Source organism: Microcaecilia unicolor, chromosome 1 (genome assembly GCF_901765095.1).
Source record: "Microcaecilia unicolor chromosome 1, aMicUni1.1, whole genome shotgun sequence".
NCBI lineage: Eukaryota > Metazoa > Chordata > Amphibia > Gymnophiona > Siphonopidae > Microcaecilia > Microcaecilia unicolor.
The window spans coordinates 63,667,844-63,686,212 of record NC_044031.1 but is presented as its reverse complement, the minus strand read 5'-3'; the positions used below and the strand labels follow the sequence as shown (position 1 = coordinate 63,686,212).

At 46.8% G+C, this 18,369-nt stretch overlaps 1 protein-coding gene across 2 annotated transcripts in view; it reads left to right on the top strand.

Annotated features, from left to right (window-relative positions):
- LOC115466611 (mitogen-activated protein kinase kinase kinase 3-like) overlaps positions 1-18,369 on the top strand; it is a 320,888-nt gene that overhangs the window by 209,890 nt on the left and 92,629 nt on the right. For both annotated transcript variants that reach the window (XM_030197973.1, XM_030197964.1), the window contains exons 5-6: positions 737-836; positions 11,563-11,676. In XM_030197973.1, the coding sequence (XP_030053833.1) occupies positions 737-836; positions 11,563-11,676 (214 nt within the window). The remainder of the gene's footprint in view (positions 1-736; positions 837-11,562; positions 11,677-18,369) is intronic.

Below are 18,369 nucleotides of genomic sequence, written 5' to 3'. Positions count from 1 at the left end.
TAGTACCTTCAGGCTAGATTTCAAATCCAGGGCCAATCAGAGCCCAGGGCATCAATTTTGAAAGTAGCTGTCCAATGGTACTGCAGATTACCTTGCCATAAGCTGAAACTGGAAGAGAGAAAGTCTTTTTCTGCAACAGCTTTAAAACTCAAAACAAGTGCCCACTGCTGTCCAATTAGGAGAAATACACTTCATGAAACAATACAGTTTTCAGGCATAGAGACCCACTGTTTGTCACACTTCCAAACAAAACCCCCCCACAAAAAACAGGAGAAAAACCTCTGCAGTAACACAGAGAGCAACACAAACAGCAAAGGTGATCCAGGAAATGAAGATTAGACAGGAGAAATGTCCTTCAAGCATGCAGCTTTTCCTCCCATCCACTTCTCCTTTTCTGACCTAAGCTTGGATAGAGAAGCAGAGAGTATTAGAGGAAAATACAGAATGACGGTGGGGTCTGCCCCAGAGGTCTCTAGGGGCCTGCCATTGGCCCCCGGGCCTTGCATTGAAGAACACTGCACTAGAAGGATAGATGGAAGACATCTTGAATAGTAATTATAAATGGCTGTTTTATAAGACCATTACTATAACAGAGGGATCTTCTGCAGTTCTAAACATATTTGTTTTCCTATGAACACAAAACTCAATCTGACTGAATTGCTTTTTTTTTAGTGCAACACAGCTATTTGATATGAGTAGGAAACATTGCTTATTCTGCTCCTTCTTGAAATTACAGGATTATTCCATTTCGACGACCAATTAAATTCAGGGAAGTACTGCAAAAGGTGACAGATGCATTTGGAGAAATGATGGATTTGCACTATGCGAACAATGAGGTAATGCATATGTATATTCTGTCTTCTAGATAAGAAGGGGTGGAATAGCATCAGGGTCTCAGGTAGCATAGACCAACTCAGGTCAATCAGCCAGCACCATAGCATACTAGCTGCTAGTCAATTTTCCATGTTTTAAAATTGAACAATCAGATCCAAACATGATTACAGTCTCAGCTTGTCCTCCAGCTTCAGCTTGGGTCTCAGGGATCTCCATACACTGAATGGGTGGACTTCTAGTCATTTTGGACTAGATTCTACATATCCGTGCCGAAAATAAATATGCCTAAGTGTATTCTGTAAAGTATGCCTTAATTTAGATGTACTTTATAGAATAAGCCTAAATTTCTGCAGTTTATAGGATATGCTGAGCGCCCATCCACGTGACTAAATTTGGTCGCAGGCAGTTACGCTAAGTAAAACTTGGTGTAAATCCCAATGCCAAAATTAAGTGTATTCTATAATATGCATAGATTTTAGAAATACCCCGCCCATGGCCAATGCCCCCTTTTCAACTGTGCAACCTAGAATTTACTTACATCACGCTACAGAATATGCTTAGACAGTTCCAAGTGTAAATTCTAATTAATGCCAATTAATGTCAGTTGCTTGTTAATTATAAGTAGTGCGTGGAATTAGAAAAGGTACAGTGAAAGGCAACGAAAATGATAAAAGGGATGGGACGACTTCCCTATGAGGAAAGGCTAAAGCGGCTAGGGCTCTTCATTGGCAAAAAGATGGCTATGGGGAGATATGATAAAGGTCTGTAAAATAATGAGTGGAGTGGAACGGGTAGACGTGAAGCGTCTGTTTTATTCTTTCCAAAAATACAAAGACTAGGGGACATTCGATGAAGCTACCAAGTAGCAAATTTAAAACGAATTGGAGAAAATGTTTCTTCACTCAACGTGTAATTAAACTCTGGAATTCGTTGCCAGAGGATGTGATAAAGGCAGTTAGCTTAGCAGGGTTTAAAAAAAGATTTGGACGGCTTCCTAAAGGAAAAGTCCATAGACCATTATTAAAACGGGCTTGGGGAAACTCCACTGCTTATTTCTGGAATAAGCAGCATAAAATGTTTTATACTTTTTGGGATCTTGCCAGGTATTTGTGACCTGGGTTGGCCACTGTTGGAAATACTTATGTACAAATACAGAATACAACAGTATTTTCATGCGCAACCTTAGTGCACCACCTGTTCCTCTGATCCCATTCCCACCAATCTGCTTACAAACATCTCTCCTACAGTTAACCCCTCAATCTGTCACATCCTCAACCTCTCTCTCTCCACTTGACCCCACCTGTCCCTCCAGTTACCGCCCCATCTCCCTTCTACCCTTCCTCTCCAAATTACTTGAACGCACTGTCCACAGCTGCTGCCTTGATTTCCTCTCCTCTCAGGCCGTCCTCGATCCGCTTCAATCTGGCTTTTGCCCACTACACTCGACAGAAACAGCACTCTCTAAAGTCTGCAATGACCTGTTCCTTGCCAAATCCAAAGGTCACTATTCCATCCTCATCCTCCTCGACCTATCTGCCGCCTTTGACACCGTCAATCATAATTTACTTCTTGACACACTGTCCTCATTCGGGTTCCAGGGTTCCGTCCTCTCCTGGTTCTCCTCGTATCTTTCCCAATGCACCTTCAGAGTATTTTCTAATGGCTCTTCTTCCACATCCGTCCCACTCTCTGTTGGGGTTCCTCAAGGATCTGTCCTTGGCCCGCTTCTTTTCTCGATATACACCTCTTCCCTGGGCTCACTGATCTCATCACATGGTTTCCAGTACCATCTCTATGCCGATGACACCCAGCTTTACCTCTCCACTCCCGACATCACAGTCGAAACCCAGGCCAAAGTTTCGGCCTGCCTTTCAGACATCGCTGCCTGGATGTCCAACCGGCATCTGAAACTGAACATGGCAAAGACTGAGCTCCTTGTCTTTCCACCCAAACCCTCCTCTCCTCTTCCCCCACTTTCTGTCTCTGTTGACAACGCCCTCATCCTCCCCGTCTCCTGAGCCCACAATCTTGGAGTCATTTTCGACTCCTCCCTCTCCGCCCATATCCAGCAAACAGCTAAGACCTGTCGCTTCTTCCTCTATAATATTAGCAAAATTCACCCATTCCTCTCTGAACAGACCACCCGAACCCTCGTCCACTCGCTCGTTACCTCTCGTCTTGACTATTGTAACCTTCTCCTCGCTGGTCTCCCGCTTAGCCACCTATCCCCCCTCCAATCTGTCCAAAATTCCGCCGCACGTCTTATCTACCGCGTGAACCGATACTCTCATATCACCCTTCTCCTCAAGTCGCTTCACTGGCTCCCGATCAGCTACCGTATACAGTTCAAGCTTCTCCTATTGACCTTCAAGTGCACTCAATCTGCAGCCCCCCATTACCTTTCTACCCTCCTCTCCCCGTATGTCCCCACCCGTAACCTCCGCTCTCAGGACAAATCACTCCTATCTGTACCCTTCTCCACCACCGCTAACTCCAGACTCCACCCCTTCTGCCTCGCATCACCTTATGCCTGGAACAGACTTCCCGAGCCCATAAGCCATGCGCCCTCCCTGCCCATTTTCAAGTCCTTACTCAAAGCCCATCTCTTCTCCCTTGCTTTTGGCGCCTAACCACCTTCCCCATTCATGATACCTACACTGACTACATAGTTTATTACCTTTAGATTGTAAGCTCTCTTGAGCAGGGACTGTCCTTCCCCTTGTTTAAAATTGTACAGCGCTGCGTAACCCTAGCAGCGCTATAGAAATGCTAAGTAGTAGTAGTAGTAATGTAGCTTTATGCAGTCAGCCCACTGCTGAAATGTGCCTTCCTTGCTTTGAACTTAGACTTCTTTTGTTATGTTTCAGGCCAGTCTTTGGTTTTAATGCTGATCTGTGGCTCCGTTGGTTTCTGGTCATAATTGCTTCTTGATTACTGCTTTTAGTATGGCATTTTATTTTAATTTTATTTTTCTTAATATGTGTATACTGTTGTGCTATGTTTTTACTATTATGTTGTATAATCTGTACACTGCTTGGAGTTATTTTAGGAAGTAAGTAAATTATAAAAGCTTAGTGGGGAGCAAATCTACCTGTTGTGGCCTTTGCAAAACTTGATGCACTGGGCCCATTTTATTTGGCTGAGAATACAAGAGAATGAAGTTTTTGGCAGGCCTGTACCCTCTCCAGATCATCTGGATACATGGCCATGAGAATTTTATTACCAGCATAATTTGAAAGGGTTTCCAATCAGTCAGGGTCTTGCAGCACCAATCAAGAAAGCCTCTTTCATAGCACGCATAGGAATGATTTGATGGTCAGTGCAGCCTAGCTGACCTGAAAAATATGTGAAACAAATCTGCCAAACATAGGCGCCCGGTATAAGAGGCTTGGGGAAGCTAAACCTTCCCTGCTGCAGCAGGATGGATCAACTGTGGAGTCCCGCTGCTCTGGGGGGGGGGGGGGGGGGGGGGGGGTTAAATTGTTGATTTACCTCCATCCTCACAGCAGGAGCTGCAGTGGAAGCCACTCTAGCCTTGTGTAACCAGTTGTAGAAATTGGCTTATGGTTTAATTTGTTTACCTTACTGCTGGCAGAGCAGGGGGGGGCTGGCTGGAGGTGTCCTGGGTTGCCAGGGAGATATTTAACGAGGATGACTTCCTGACCTGCACATGACTTGCACTGACTCCTGAGGACAGATAGCAGCATGATCAGAAAAAGTCACCAGACAACAAAGGTAGAAAAGATCATTTTATTTTCATTATAGTGTTTGGAATATGTCCACTTTGAGAGTCAGGTGCTCAACATTAAAAGTTTATATTTTTTTTTACTTATTTATGGCATTTTATCCCATATTAAACATGAATTATGGTGTTTTGTGGCTCTACATGAGAATTGTGATGATATGATCCCTTGTTTCATATTGTTGACAGTCTGCATTTTCCGTATGGGTGGTATATTGGTGTATTAGGTTCTGCCCAGTGTAGTATTTATGGTGCAGTAAGGTTCTGAGTGTGTTTTTTTGCAGAAAGTTGTGCATAGTGTTTTGCAGTTGAGGGATTGTGGTTAGAATATGATTTGAGCAACCACTTTATTCTTTGACATATGATACATATCTAATATCTAAATTTAATAAAAGGTATTAATTGTGACTTATTTTTATTTATTTTTTCTGTGTGTTATCAGACAATTATGGATTTAAGCTCCACCCCTGGCCCCACTCCCTTTAGCCTCCCCAAACAGTTGGGCCACCGAACGCCTATGACCATCTGCTATTCAGCGCTACGCTATTTTTCCCATGCCCTTTATTATTTTCTCTACCATTCGCTCTACCTTTTATAATTCTGCTATATGTTTTTTGAGGTGCAGTGACCAAAATTGCACACAATATTCGAGGTCCAGTCACATAATGGAGCAATACAAAAGCATTATAATAATCTAAGTTTTGTTCTCTATTCCTTTCTAATAAGTCCTAACAGTCTATTTGCTTTCTTAACCGCCACTGCACACTGAGCAGGAGGCTTCTATGTATCATCAACAAAACCTAAATCCTTTCCCTGGACAGTAACTCCTAATGTGCAGACTTGCATCATGTAGCTATAGTTTTGCTTGCTGTTCCCTACATACATCACTTTGTACTTGCTCACATTAAACGTCATCAGCCATTTGGATGCCCAATCTCATAAGATCATCTTCCGATTTTTTTCACAGTACTCGTGATTTAACAACTTTGAATAACTTTGTGTCGTCAGTAAATTTAATCACCTCACTCATTATTTTTTTTTTAATTTTGTTACATTTGTATCCCACATTTTCCCACCTGTTTGTAGGCTCAATGTGGCTTACATTGTACCGGAGAGGCCTTTGCAGGCTCTGGTGTGAACAGATACAAGGTGATGTTGTGGTAAGATAAAGTTCATGTGGTACAGCCACATTAGGGAATCATAGAGCGGAAGAGTTGTGTTATGTCCGTTACGTGCTTTAATTTGGTTGTGTTGTTGAGGTAAGGCACTTAGGTTGGATCGATATGGTATGCCTTCTTAAACAGGTTAGTTTTTAGTGATTTACGGACGTTTAGGTGGTCATACGTCGTTAACAAGGCTTTAGATAATGCGTTCCACAATTGTGTGCTTATGTAGGAAAAACTAGATGTGTAAGTTGATTTGTATTTAAGGCCTTTGCAGCTTGGGTAGTGCAGATTTAGATAAGTTCATGTAGATTCGAATGTATTTCTAATTGGTAAGTTGATCAAGTTTGTCTTGTAACTCTGGGCTTCTCCGTAGATGATTTTGTGAACCATGGTGCAGATTTTGAAGGCGATGCGTTCTTTGATTGGGAGCCAGTGTAGTTTTTCACAGAGAGGTTTTGCGCTTTCAAATCGCGTTGTACCAAATATAAGCCTAGCTGCTGTGTTTTGAGAGGCCTGAAGTTTCTTTAGGGTTTGTTCTTTTCATCCCGCTTAAATTCCATTGCAGTAGTCTAAGTGGCATAGTTTCATTGATTGTATCAGGTTGCGAAATGTTTCCCTCGGGAAGAATTGCCTCATGCGTTTGAGTTTCCACATTGAGTGGAACATTTTCTTTGTTGTGGATGTCACTTGACTCTCTAGTATTAACATAGTAGATGACGGCAGAAAAAGACCTGCACAGTCCATCCAGTCTGCCCAACAAGATAACTCATACATGCTACTTTTTGTTTATACCTTACCTTGATTTGTATCTGTCTTTTTCAGGGCACAGACCGTAGAAGTCTGCCCAGCACTAGCCCCGCCTCCCAACCACTGGCTCTGCCACCCAATCTTGGCTAAGCTCTTGAGGATCCATTCCTTCTCAACAGGATTCATTTGTTTATCCCACGCAAGTTTGAATTCCGTTACCGTTTTCATCTCCACCACCTCCCGCGGGTGGGCATTCCAAGCATCCACCACTCTCTCCGTGAAAAAATACTTCCTGACATTTTTCTTGAGTCTGCCCCCCTTCAATCTCATTTCATGTCCTCTAGTTCTACCGCCTTCCCATCTCCAGAAAAGGTTCATTTGCAGATTAATACCTTTCAAATATTTGAACGTCTGTATCATATCACCCCTGTTTCTCCTTTCCTCCAGGGTATGCATGTTCAGGTCAGCAAGTCTCTCCTCATACGTCTTGTAACGCAAATCCCATACCATTCTTGTAGCTTTTCTTTGCACCGCTTCAATTCTTTTTACATCCTTAGCAAGATATGGCCTCCAAAACTGAGCACAATACTCCAGGTGGGGCCTCACCAACGACTTATACAGGGGCATCAACACAAAGTTACAGTCCAATGTAATGCCAAGGTTTTTCAGGCTATCTGAGATAGGAAGGGTGTGATCTGGGGTGTTGATACTTGTGGGGATGTCTGTGCTGTGTTGGGATGAGAGGATGAGACAATGTTTTTTTTTCTTTATTGAGTTTTAATTGAAATGCATTTGCCCATGAATCCTTGGTATTCAGGCTGAACTTGAATTCTTTGGTGATTTCTGTCAGTTTGGTTTTGTAAGGAATGTATATTGTGACATCGTCTGCATATATGAAAGGGTTGAGGCCTTGGTTGGCTAAGGACTTGGCAAGTGGGGTCATCATTAGGTTGAATAGATCGGTGATAGCGGTGATCCTTGCAGTACTTCACAGTCTGCTTTCCATGGTGATGATATGTTTGAATTCGATTTTACTTGGTATGTTCTTGTGGTTAGGAAGCCCTTGATCCAGTTAAGTATGTTTCCACCAATCCCGAACTTATCTAGTAATCTTATTAATATATTATAGTTTACCATGTTGAATGCACTAGACATGTCGAATTGGAGGAGAAGGATGTTTTTGCCTGTTGCTATTTCTTGCTTGAATTTGGCTAGAAGAGAGATTGATACTGTTTCCGTGCTGTGGAGGGGGCGAAAGCCTGACTGTGATTCATGTAATATGGAGAATTTGTTTTATGTAATCTGTGAGTTATTTGGTTATCATGCTTTCCATCAGTTTGACCACTAGCGGGATAGATGCTACTGGACGGTAGTTAGTGATTTTGTCTGTATTTTTCTTGGTATCTTTTGGTTTTGGAGTGAGTTAGATATTGCCATTTTGCGTGGGGAAGAGGCCTTGCTGAAGCATGTAGTTTAGATGGGATGTGAGGTCTGGTATGAAGCGGTCAGGGGCGGATCTCATTAGGTAGCTGGGACAGGTATGTAGTTTACAGTGGGTGTTGGAAAGCCTGTTAATCACTTGGGTAACTGTTTCGACGGTAAGGAGGGCGAAGTTTAACCAGTATTCTTCAATGGTTGGGTCCAATTCATTAAGGAAGTTTTCAATGTCAGTGTTGTTTTGAGGTAGCGTGTTACGTAAGTTTACAATTTTTTCATTGAAGTACTTTGCAAGTTTATCTGCAGATGGGATGTCTGTATTGCTGGTCGTGACCAAGTTGGTGTCTAGGAGTTTGTTCACGTGTTGGTATAATTTCTTTATGTCTTTGTAATCTGTCCCTATTTTGGTTTTACAATATGATCTTTTGGCCTGTCTTATTGCGTATTTGTATTTTCTTTGTATTTGTTTCCATGTGTTGAGTGTATGTTCATCTTTTGTTTTACTGCATGCTCGTTTGAGTTTCCTGGTTTGAGTTTTTAATTTTTTCAGTTCATCGTTGAACCATGGTGTCGAGTTGTGCTTGCGTGAGGTTTTTGTTCGTAAGGGTGCAATTTCGTCTAGTATGCTTTTGCATCTTTTGTCCCATTCTTTGAGGTAGTATATGGAGTCTGTTTGTGCTGCCCATTCGTTATTGTATATTAGTTGCCAGAATGTTTTCGTGTCTGCTTGACCTCTTGTGCTGTAGGATGTATGTTCTAGTATTCGTTGCATACCCTTCTTCCGCCAGTGTAGGGATAGGTTTAGTTTATAGTGGTTGGTCCAGAGTGTCTCTGTCTCATAAGGTCATCTTCCAATTTTTCACAGTACTCATGTGATTTAACAAATAACTTTGTGTCATCAGTAAATTTAATCACCTCACTCATTATTCCCATTTTCAAATCATTTATAAATGTGTTAAAAAGCAGTGGTCCCAACACAGACCCCTGGGGAACCCCATTATCTACCCATCTCCATTGAGAATACTGACAATTTAACCCTAATCTCTGTTCTCTGTCTTTTAACCAGTTCTTAATCCACAGTAGGACACTGCCTCCTATCCCATGACTTTCTGATAAGGGATTTTATCAAATGCTTTCTGAAAATCCAGTTACACAATATTAACCAGCTCACCTTTATCCATGTTTAATCATGCCTTCAAAAAATTGTAGCAAATTGGTAAGATAAGAATTCCCTTGGTTAAATCCATGTTAGCTTTGTCCCATTAATCTATGCCTATATATGTGCTCAATTTTGTTCTTTATAATCTCTACCATTTGCCCAGGCTCACCACTATAATTTTGTGGGTCGCCTCTGGAACCATATTTTAAAAATTTAGTATCACATTGGCTACCCTCCAATTTTTTGTACCATGCTTGATTTTTAAAGATAAATTAGGTATTACTAATACTAACACTGCAAGTTTTTTTTTTTTTTAAGTTGTATCATTTTTTTTAGTAGCCTGGGATGTATACCATGTGGTCAAGGTGATTTGCTACTCTTTAGTTTGTCAAATTGCCTTGTTATGTCTTCCAAGTTTACAGAGATTTGTTTCAGTTCCTCCAACTTACCCACATCAAAAACTGTGTTAATGGCGATATCTCCCCCACATCTTCCTCATTGAAGACCAAAGCAAGCGTCATCCGTCCCATTCAGCTGGGAATGATGAGTCACTGAGGGTCAGTTTGTAAGGGCTCCCATTCAGCCAGCAGCAATGAAGCTCCTGCTTTGGCAACAGTTGCAGCTGCAAAAGAAAAATACATTTTTTTAAAGGGAGGAAAAATTCTATGCTTGACAGCAGCCACAGAAATCCAGATGATCGGTAGTGTGATGGGAGAGCTTGGCTGGCTGGGAGGGGGCAGGGGCTGGGGTGAGTGTTGGCTGGCATACAGTAGCATGGGTTACAGGCTGGTAGAACTGATTGGCTTTCAGGGGGAGAGACTAGAGTTGGCTGACTGGCTTTCCTGGGTGGTGAGGGCTAGCTGGGGTAGGAGTTGGGCCTACTTGATTTTAAAGAGAGAGACTAGGTGACAACAGAATGTGTGGGGGAGGGAGAGTGAGCATGAAACTGGGTGATGATAGAATGGGAGGAGGGAAAAAGCGAGCAAAACTGGGTAACAGGGTAGGGAATGAGAGTGAGACTGGGAGACTACAGCTGGAGGGGGACATTGGCTGTATGTTAATACCAGTGGCATTCATGAGTGTACATAAGCACCGCCATACTGGGAAAAGACCAAGGGTCCATCAAGCCCAGCATCCTGTCTTCAACAGTGGCCAATCCAGGCTTCAAGAACCCGGCAACCCCCCCCCCCCAAATAATAATAATAATGTTCAATGGACTTTACCTCAGGAATCTGTCCAAACCCCCTTTAAATTCCGTAAGGCCAGCTGCTGTCACTACATTCTCCGGCAACGAGTTCCACAGTCTAAGGGTCTGATTTACTATGCTTTCTCAAAGCCATTTGTCAAGGCCTATCCTAAATCTTAGAAGATGAGCTGTGTTAATAATTACATAGATGTACTAAATTCAGTGTGCCCATATCTGTATAGTATGTAAAGATGTATGGTATTTATGAAGTTTCAAGTTTCATGGAAGTAAATGTGCCCTGGGCACATTCTCTGGGTAAATTTCTCTCCCAGCTACACCACAAACTTAGCACACAAGCGGTTAACTCATTTTAGCCCTCTTCCAACTTCACTCTCCAATCCTGATTCTTTGGATTTCTGACAGGTTGACCCTGTCCTTCTGACTAACTTCTGTCAACTTGACCCTCTTTCCCTATCCTGCACCCCTTTCAAAGTAGCCCTTCCTGTCTGCATAGCACTGTTTTTGTCTGCTTTGGGACCCCAGTACCTAGACCTCTAAACCTGTGTCTCTTCCTAATCTATTGAAGTAGTACCATTATCTTTTAGTGTAACGTAATGGTTAGTGCAGTGTCCTGAAAACCGGGGGATCCTGGTTTGATTCTCACTGCAGTTCCTTGTGACCCTGGGCAAATTGTCTAACCCTCCATTGCCCCTGTTAAAAAAAAAGCTTAGACTGTGAGCTCACTAGGGACAGAGAAAGTACTTGTATATAATATGGAAGCTGCTTTGGTTGTACCACAGAAAGGCAGTGTACAAAATTGACTAGCTGCCAGTCCATTTAGGTTACCCCTAATTCTTTCTTTTAGATCCAGAGCTTTTAGGGTTTTTAACTGCCACTCTCATACTTTATTCTTGTAACATCACTGAGAGAGAGTGAGAGAGAGATCCAAACTTGTCCTGTCTAATTCTCATCATTCATTTTTTCCTCCAAATCACTGATGACGTTCCGTAGCTTTTGCTGTTGTAACTTTGATATATATATATATTTTTTTTTTTTTTTTGCGGAGGGGGAAAACTGTGTTTGTTAACGGCTTTGTTGTACTTCTCTGATATTATCTTGGAGGAAAAGGTTAAAAATATAATGTCCAGGCGTTTGTTTTGTTTTCCAAGCATCCTCGGCTGCCGAAGCAGGGATTCTTGCAGATTGCAGTGAAAGGAGCTGCTTGTTGGATGTTGTTTCCTCTCTTTGCCCACCGAGTGACATTCCCGTGTGTTTGTTTAATGTCTTCCAGCTCCTGATCCCACTCAAGTGCCAGGAAGACTTGGACCGGGCAGTGGAACATTTGGACATGAGCCCTTCTGTGAAGAGCCTGCGGATATTTGTGAGAGCTCAGAAAAGGCTGATGGTGGGTTGTCTTTATTTTGTATTCGTTAAAGCCCAGGGTTAGAGGGACCAACTGTCCTGAACTTGGGAGGGAGGGGGGAGGGTTGTCAGCTCGAACTTGAGGCTTCAAAAATCAATAATCCAATAAGTTTTTGTGATGTGATTTTTGTCTTTCAAATCTGTTTGTTTTTTAGGTGGGGGTGGGAGGGCAATTCTGTGACTAGATGCCACAGTTTAGGCTCCACTTTATATGGGTTGTGGGCCTATTCTGTAAAGGTAAAGCTGCCAACTGAATACAGATTCACAGGGCAGGGTCAGTCCAGTCCTGGGTTTACCCATTGCATGAAAGGACTTGTAGTTCTGATTTCCCCATTGCATTGCCTAAGAAAAGCAAGACTATAAGTCCCAACATGCACCGAGGTAAAACCAAGACTGGATCCACCCAGTCCTGCAAATCTGGATCCAGTTTGGCAGCTTTATATAAAGGGCACTTAGAGGGGCATAATCGAACGTCGCCGGCCAAATAGTTCGCCGACGATCTATTGTGGCAGCGGTGCTACAGCTGGCCGGAACCGTGTTATCGAAAAAGATGGCCGACCATCTTTTTTTTTTTTCCGATAATACGGTTTAGCCCGGCCAAAAGCTAGAGTTCGCCAGGTTTGAGATCGCTGGTTTTGTTTTTCAACGATAATGGAAAAAAAAATGCCGGCCATCTCAAACCCAGCGAAATCCAAGGCATTTGGTCGTGGGAGGAGCCAGCATTTGTAGTGCACTGGTCCCCCTCACATGCCGGGACACCAACCGGGCACCCTAGGGGGCACTTCTAAAACTTTAAAAAAAATACAAACAAACCTCCCAGGTGCATAGCTCCCTTCCCTTGGGTGCTGAGCCCCCCAAATCCCCCCAAACCCACTCCCCACAACTGTACACCATTACCATAGCCCTAAGGGGTGAAGGGGGCACCTACATGTGGGTACAGTGGGTTTGGGGGGGGGTTTGGAGGGCTCAACACTTAGCACCACAAGTGTAACAGGTAGGGGAGAATGGGCCTGGGTCTGTCTGCCTGAAGTGCACTGCACCCATTAGAAACTGCTCCGGGGACTCGCATACTGCTGTCAGGGAGCTGGGTATGACATTTGAGGCTGGCATACAGGCTGGCAAAAAAGGTTTTATTTTTATTTCTTTAGTGTGGGAGGGGGTTGATGACCACTGGGCGAGTACGGGGAAGTCATCCTCCATTCCCTCCAGTGGTCATCTGGTTAGTTGGGGCACCTTTTTGAGGCTTGGTCGTGAAAATAAAAGGACCAAGTAAACCCGGCGAAATACTGCTTAACACCGCTTTTGTTTTTCCATTATCCGCGAAAGCCGGCCAACTGGTAGCCACGCCCATGCCCGCCCATGTCCCGCCTTCGCTAAGCCGCCGACATGCTCCCTTGAACTTTCGCCAACGAGGCGACGGGAAAGCGACAATGCTGTCAAAAACGCCGCTTTCAATTATACCGATTTCGCCGCTTTTGAGAGATCGCCGGCCATAGCGAATGCTACATACCTGTAGAAGGTATTCTCCGAGGACAGCAGGCTGATTGTTCTCACTGATGGGTGACGTCCACGGCAGCCCCTCCAATCGGAATCTTCACTAGCAAAGTCCTTTGCTAGCTCTCGCGCGCACCGCGCATGCGCGGCCGTCTTCCCGCCCGAAACCGGCTCGAGCCGGCCAGTCTCGTATGTAGCAAAAGAGATACAAGGGAAGACTGAACTCCAAAGGGGAGGCGGGCGGGTTTGTGAGAACAATCAGCCTGCTGTCCTCGGAGAATACCTTCTATAGGTATGTAGCATTCGCTTTCTCCGAGGACAAGCAGGCTGCTTGTTCTCACTGATGGGGTATCCCTAGCCCCCAGGCTCACTCAAAACAACAACCATGGTCAATTGGGCCTCGCAACGGTGAGGACATAACTGAGATTGACCTAAAAAATTTACCAACTAACTGAGAGTGTAGCCTGGAACAGAACAAACAGGGCCCTCGGGGGGTGGAGTTGGATCCTAAAGCCCAAACAGGTTCTGAAGAACTGACTGCCCGAACCGACTGTCGCGTCGGGTATCCTGCTGCAGGCAGTAATGAGATGTGAATGTGTGGACAGATGACCACGTCGCAGCTTTGCAAATTTCTTCAATGGAGGCTGACTTCAAGTGGGCTACCGACGCAGCCATGGCTCTAACATTATGAGCCGTGACATGACCCTCAAGAGCCAGCCCCGCCTGGGCGTAAGTGAAGGAAATGCAATCTGCTAGCCAATTGGATATGGTGCGTTTCCCCACAGCCACTCCCCTCCTGTTGGGATCAAAAGAAACAAACAATTGGGCGGACTGTCTGTTGGGCTGTGTCCGCTCCAGATAGAAGGCCAATGCTCTTTTGCAGTCCAATGTGTGCAGCTGACGTTCAGCAGGGCAGGAATGAGGACGGGGAAAGAATGTTGGCAAGACAATTGACTGGTTCAGATGGAACTCCGACACGACCTTTGGCAAGAACTTAGGGTGAGTGCGGAGGACTACTCTGTTATGATGAAATTTGGTGTAAGGGGCCTGGGCTACCAGGGCCTGAAGCTCACTGACTCTACGAGCTGAAGTAACTGCCACCAAGAAAATGACCTTCCAGGTCAAGTACTTCAGATGGCAGGAGTTCAGTGGCTCAAAAGGAGGTTTCATCAGCTGGGTGAGAACGACATTGAGATCCCATGACACTGTAGGAGGCTTGACAGGGGGCTTTGACAAAAGCAAACCTCTCATGAAGCGAACAACTAAAGGCTCTCCCGAGATCGGCTTACCTTCCACATGGTAATGGTATGCACTGATTGCACTAAGGTGAACCCTTACAGAGTTGGTCTTGAGACCAGACTCAGACAAGTGCAGAAGGTATTCAAGCAGGGTCTGTGTAGGACAAGAGCGAGGATCTAGGGCCTTGCTGTCACACCAGACGGCAAACCTCCTCCATAGAAAGAAGTAACTCCTCTTAGTGGAATCTTTCCTGGAAGCAAGCAAGATGCGGGAGACACCCTCTGACAGACCCAAAGAGGCAAAGTCTACGCTCTCAACATCCAGGCCGTGAGAGCCAGGGACCGGAGGCTGGGATGCAGAAGAGCCCCTTCGTCCTGCGTGATGAGGGTCGGAAAACACTCCAATCTCCACGGTTCTTCGGAGGATAACTCCAGAAGAAGAGGGAACCAGATCTGACGCGGCCAAAAAGGAGCAATCAGAATCATGGTGCCTCGGTCTTGCTTGAGTTTCAACAAAGTCTTCCCCACCAGAGGAATGGGAGGATAAGCATACAGCAGGCCCTCCCCCCAATTCAGGAGGAAGGCATCCGATGCCAGTCTGCCGGGGGCCTGAAGCCTGGAACAGAACTGAGGGACTTTGTGGTTTGCTCGAGATGCGAAGAGATCCACCAAGGGGGTGCCCCACGCTTGGAAGATCTGGCGCACCACTCGGGAGTTGAGCGACCACTCGTGAGGTTGCATAATCCTGCTCAACCTGTCGGCCAGACTGTTGTTTACGCCTGCCAGATATGTGGCTTGGAGCACCGTGCCTTGACGGAGAGCCCAGAGCCACATGCTGACGGCTTCCTGACACAGGGGGCGAGATCCGGTGCCCCCCTGCTTGTTGACATAGTACATGGCAACCTGGTTGTCTGTCTGAATTTGGATAATTTGGTGGGACAGCCGATCTCTGAAAGCCTTCAGAGCGTTCCAGATCGCTCGCAACTCCAGAAGATTGATCTGTAGATCGCGTTCCTGGAGGGACCAGCTTCCTTGGGTGTGAAGCCCATCAACATGAGCTCCCCATCCCAGGAGAGACGCATCCGTGGTCAGCACTTTTTGTGGCTGAGGAATTTGGAAAGGACGTCCCAGAGTCAAATTGGAGCAAATCGTCCACCAATACAGGGATTTGAGAAAACTCGTGGACAGGTGGATCACGTCTTCTAGATCCCCAGCAGCCTCAAACCACTGGGAAGCTAGGGTCCATTGAGCAGATCTCATGTGAAGGCAGGCCATGGGAGTCACATGAACTGTGGAGGCCATGTGGCCCAGCAATCTCAACATCTGCCGAGCTGTGATCTGCTGGGACGCTTGCACCCGCGAGACGAGGGACAACAAGTTGTTGGCTCTCGCCTCTGGGAGATAGGCGCGAGCCGTCCGAGAATCCAGCAGAGCTCCTATGAATTCGAGTCTCTGCGCCGGGAGAAGGTGGGACTTTGGGTAATTTATCACAAACCCCAGCAGCTCCAGGAGGCGAATAGTCATCTGCATGGACTGCAGGGCTCCTGCCTCGGACGTGTTCTTCACCAGCCAATCGTCGAGATATGGGAACACGTGCACCCCCAGCCTGCGAAGTGCTGCTGCTACTACAGCCAAGCACTTTGTGAACACCCTGGGCGCAGAGGCGAGCCCAAAGGGTAGCACACAGTACTGGAAGTGACGTGTGCCCAGCTGAAATCGCAGATACTGTCTGTGAGCTGGCAGTATCGGGATGTGTGTGTAGGCATCCTTCAAGTCCAGAGAGCATAGCCAACTGTTTTCCTGAATCATGGGAAGTAGGGTGCCCAGGGAAAGCATCCTGAACTTTTCTTTGACCAGATATTTGTTCAGGGCCCTTAGGTCTAGGATGGGACGCATCCCCCCTGTTTTCTTTTCCACAAGGAAGTACCTGGAATAGAATCCCAGCCCTTCTTGCCCGGATGGCACGGGCTCGACCGCATTGGCGCTGAGAAGGGCGGAGAGTTCCTCTGCAAGTACCTGCTTGTGCTGGAAGCTGTAAGACTGAGCTCCCGGTGGACAATTTGGAGGTTTTGAGGCCAAATTGAGGGTGTATCCTTGCCGGACTATTTGGAGAACCCACTGATCGGAGGTTATGAGAGGCCACCTTTGGTGAAAAGCTTTCAACCTCCCTCCGACTGGCAGGTTGCCCGGCACGGACACTTGGATGTCGGCTATGCTCTGCTGGAGCCAGTCAAAAGCTCGTCCCTTGCTTTTGCTGGGGAGCCGAGGGGCCTTGCTGAGTCGCACGCTGCTGACGAGAGCGAGCGCGCTGGGGCTTAGCCTGGGCCGCAGGCTGTCGAGAAGGAGGATTGTACCTACGCTTGCCAGAAGAGTAGGGAACAGTCTTCCTTCCCCCGAAAAATCGTCTACCTGTAGAGGTAGAAGCTGAAGGCTGCCGGCGGGAGAACTTGTCGAATGCGGTGTCCCGCTGGTGGAGCTGCTCTACCACCTGTTCGACTTTTTCTCCAAAAATGTTATCCGCACGGCAAGGCGAGTCCGCAATCCGCTGCTGGATTCTATTCTCCAGGTCGGAGGCACGCAGCCATGAGAGCCTGCGCATCACCACACCTTGAGCAGCGGCCCTGGACGCAACATCAAAGGTGTCATACACCCCTCTGGCCAGGAATTTTCTGCACGCCTTCAGCTGCCTGACCACCTCCTGAAAAGGCTTGGCTTGCTCAGGGGGGAGAGCATCAACCAAGCCCGCCAACTGCCGCACATTGTTCCGCATGTGTATGCTCGTGTAGAGCTGGTAAGACTGGATTTGGCCACGAGCATAGAAGAATGGTAGGCCTTCCTCCCAAAGGAGTCTAAGGTTCTAGAGTCCTTGCCCGGGGGCGCCGAAGCATGCTCCCTAGAACTCTTAGCCTTCTTTAGGGCCAGATCCACAACTCCAGAATCATGAGGCAACTGAGTGCGCATCAGATCTGGGTCCCCATGGATCCGGTACTGGGACTCGATCTTCTTGGGGATGTGGGGATTAGTTAATGGTTTTGTCCAGTTCGCAAGCAATGTCTTTTTCAGGACATGGTGCAAGGGAACAGTGGACGCTTCCTTAGGTGGAGAAGGATAGTCCAGTAGCTCAAACATTTCAGCCCTGGGCTCGTCCTCCACAACCACCGGGAAGGGGATGGCCGTAGACATCTCCCGGACAAAGGAAGCGAAAGACAGACTCTCAGGAGGAGAAAGCTGCCTTTCGGGAGAGGGAGTAGGATCGGAAGGAAGACCCTCAGACTCCTCGTCAGAGAAATATCTGGGGTCTTCTTCCTCCTCCCACGAGGCCTCACCCTCGGTGTCAGACACAAGTTCACGGACCTGTGTCTGCAACCGTGCCCGACTCGACTCCGTGGAGCCACGTCCACGATGGGGGCGTCGAGAGGTAGACTCCCTCGCCCGCATCGGTGAAGCTCCCTCCGCCGACGTAGTCGGGGAGCCTTCCTGGGAGGCGACGGCAGCCGGCACCGCACGCGGTACCGGCGCCGGAGACCTCACCTCGGGCGATGGGCCAGCCGGCGCCACGCTCGACGGTACCGGAGGCGCAAGCACCGCCGGTACCGGAGGGGTAGGGCGCAACAGCTCCCCCAGAATCTCTGGGAGAACGGCCAGGAGGCTCTCGTTCAGAGCGGCTGCAGAGAAAGGCATGGAGGTCGATGCAGGCGTCGACGTCAGAACCTGTTCCGGGCGAGGAGGCTGTTCCGGGCTGTCCAGAGTGGAGTGCATCGACACCTCCTGAACAGAGGGTGAGCGGTCCTCTCGGTGCCGATGCCTGCTGGGTGCCGACTCCCTCGGCGACCCAGAGCTCTCGGTACCGACACGGGAAGGGGACCGGTGACGATGCTTCTTCGATTTCTTGGAACGAAGCATGTCACCGGAGCTTCCCGGTACCGACGAGGAGGACGTAGAAT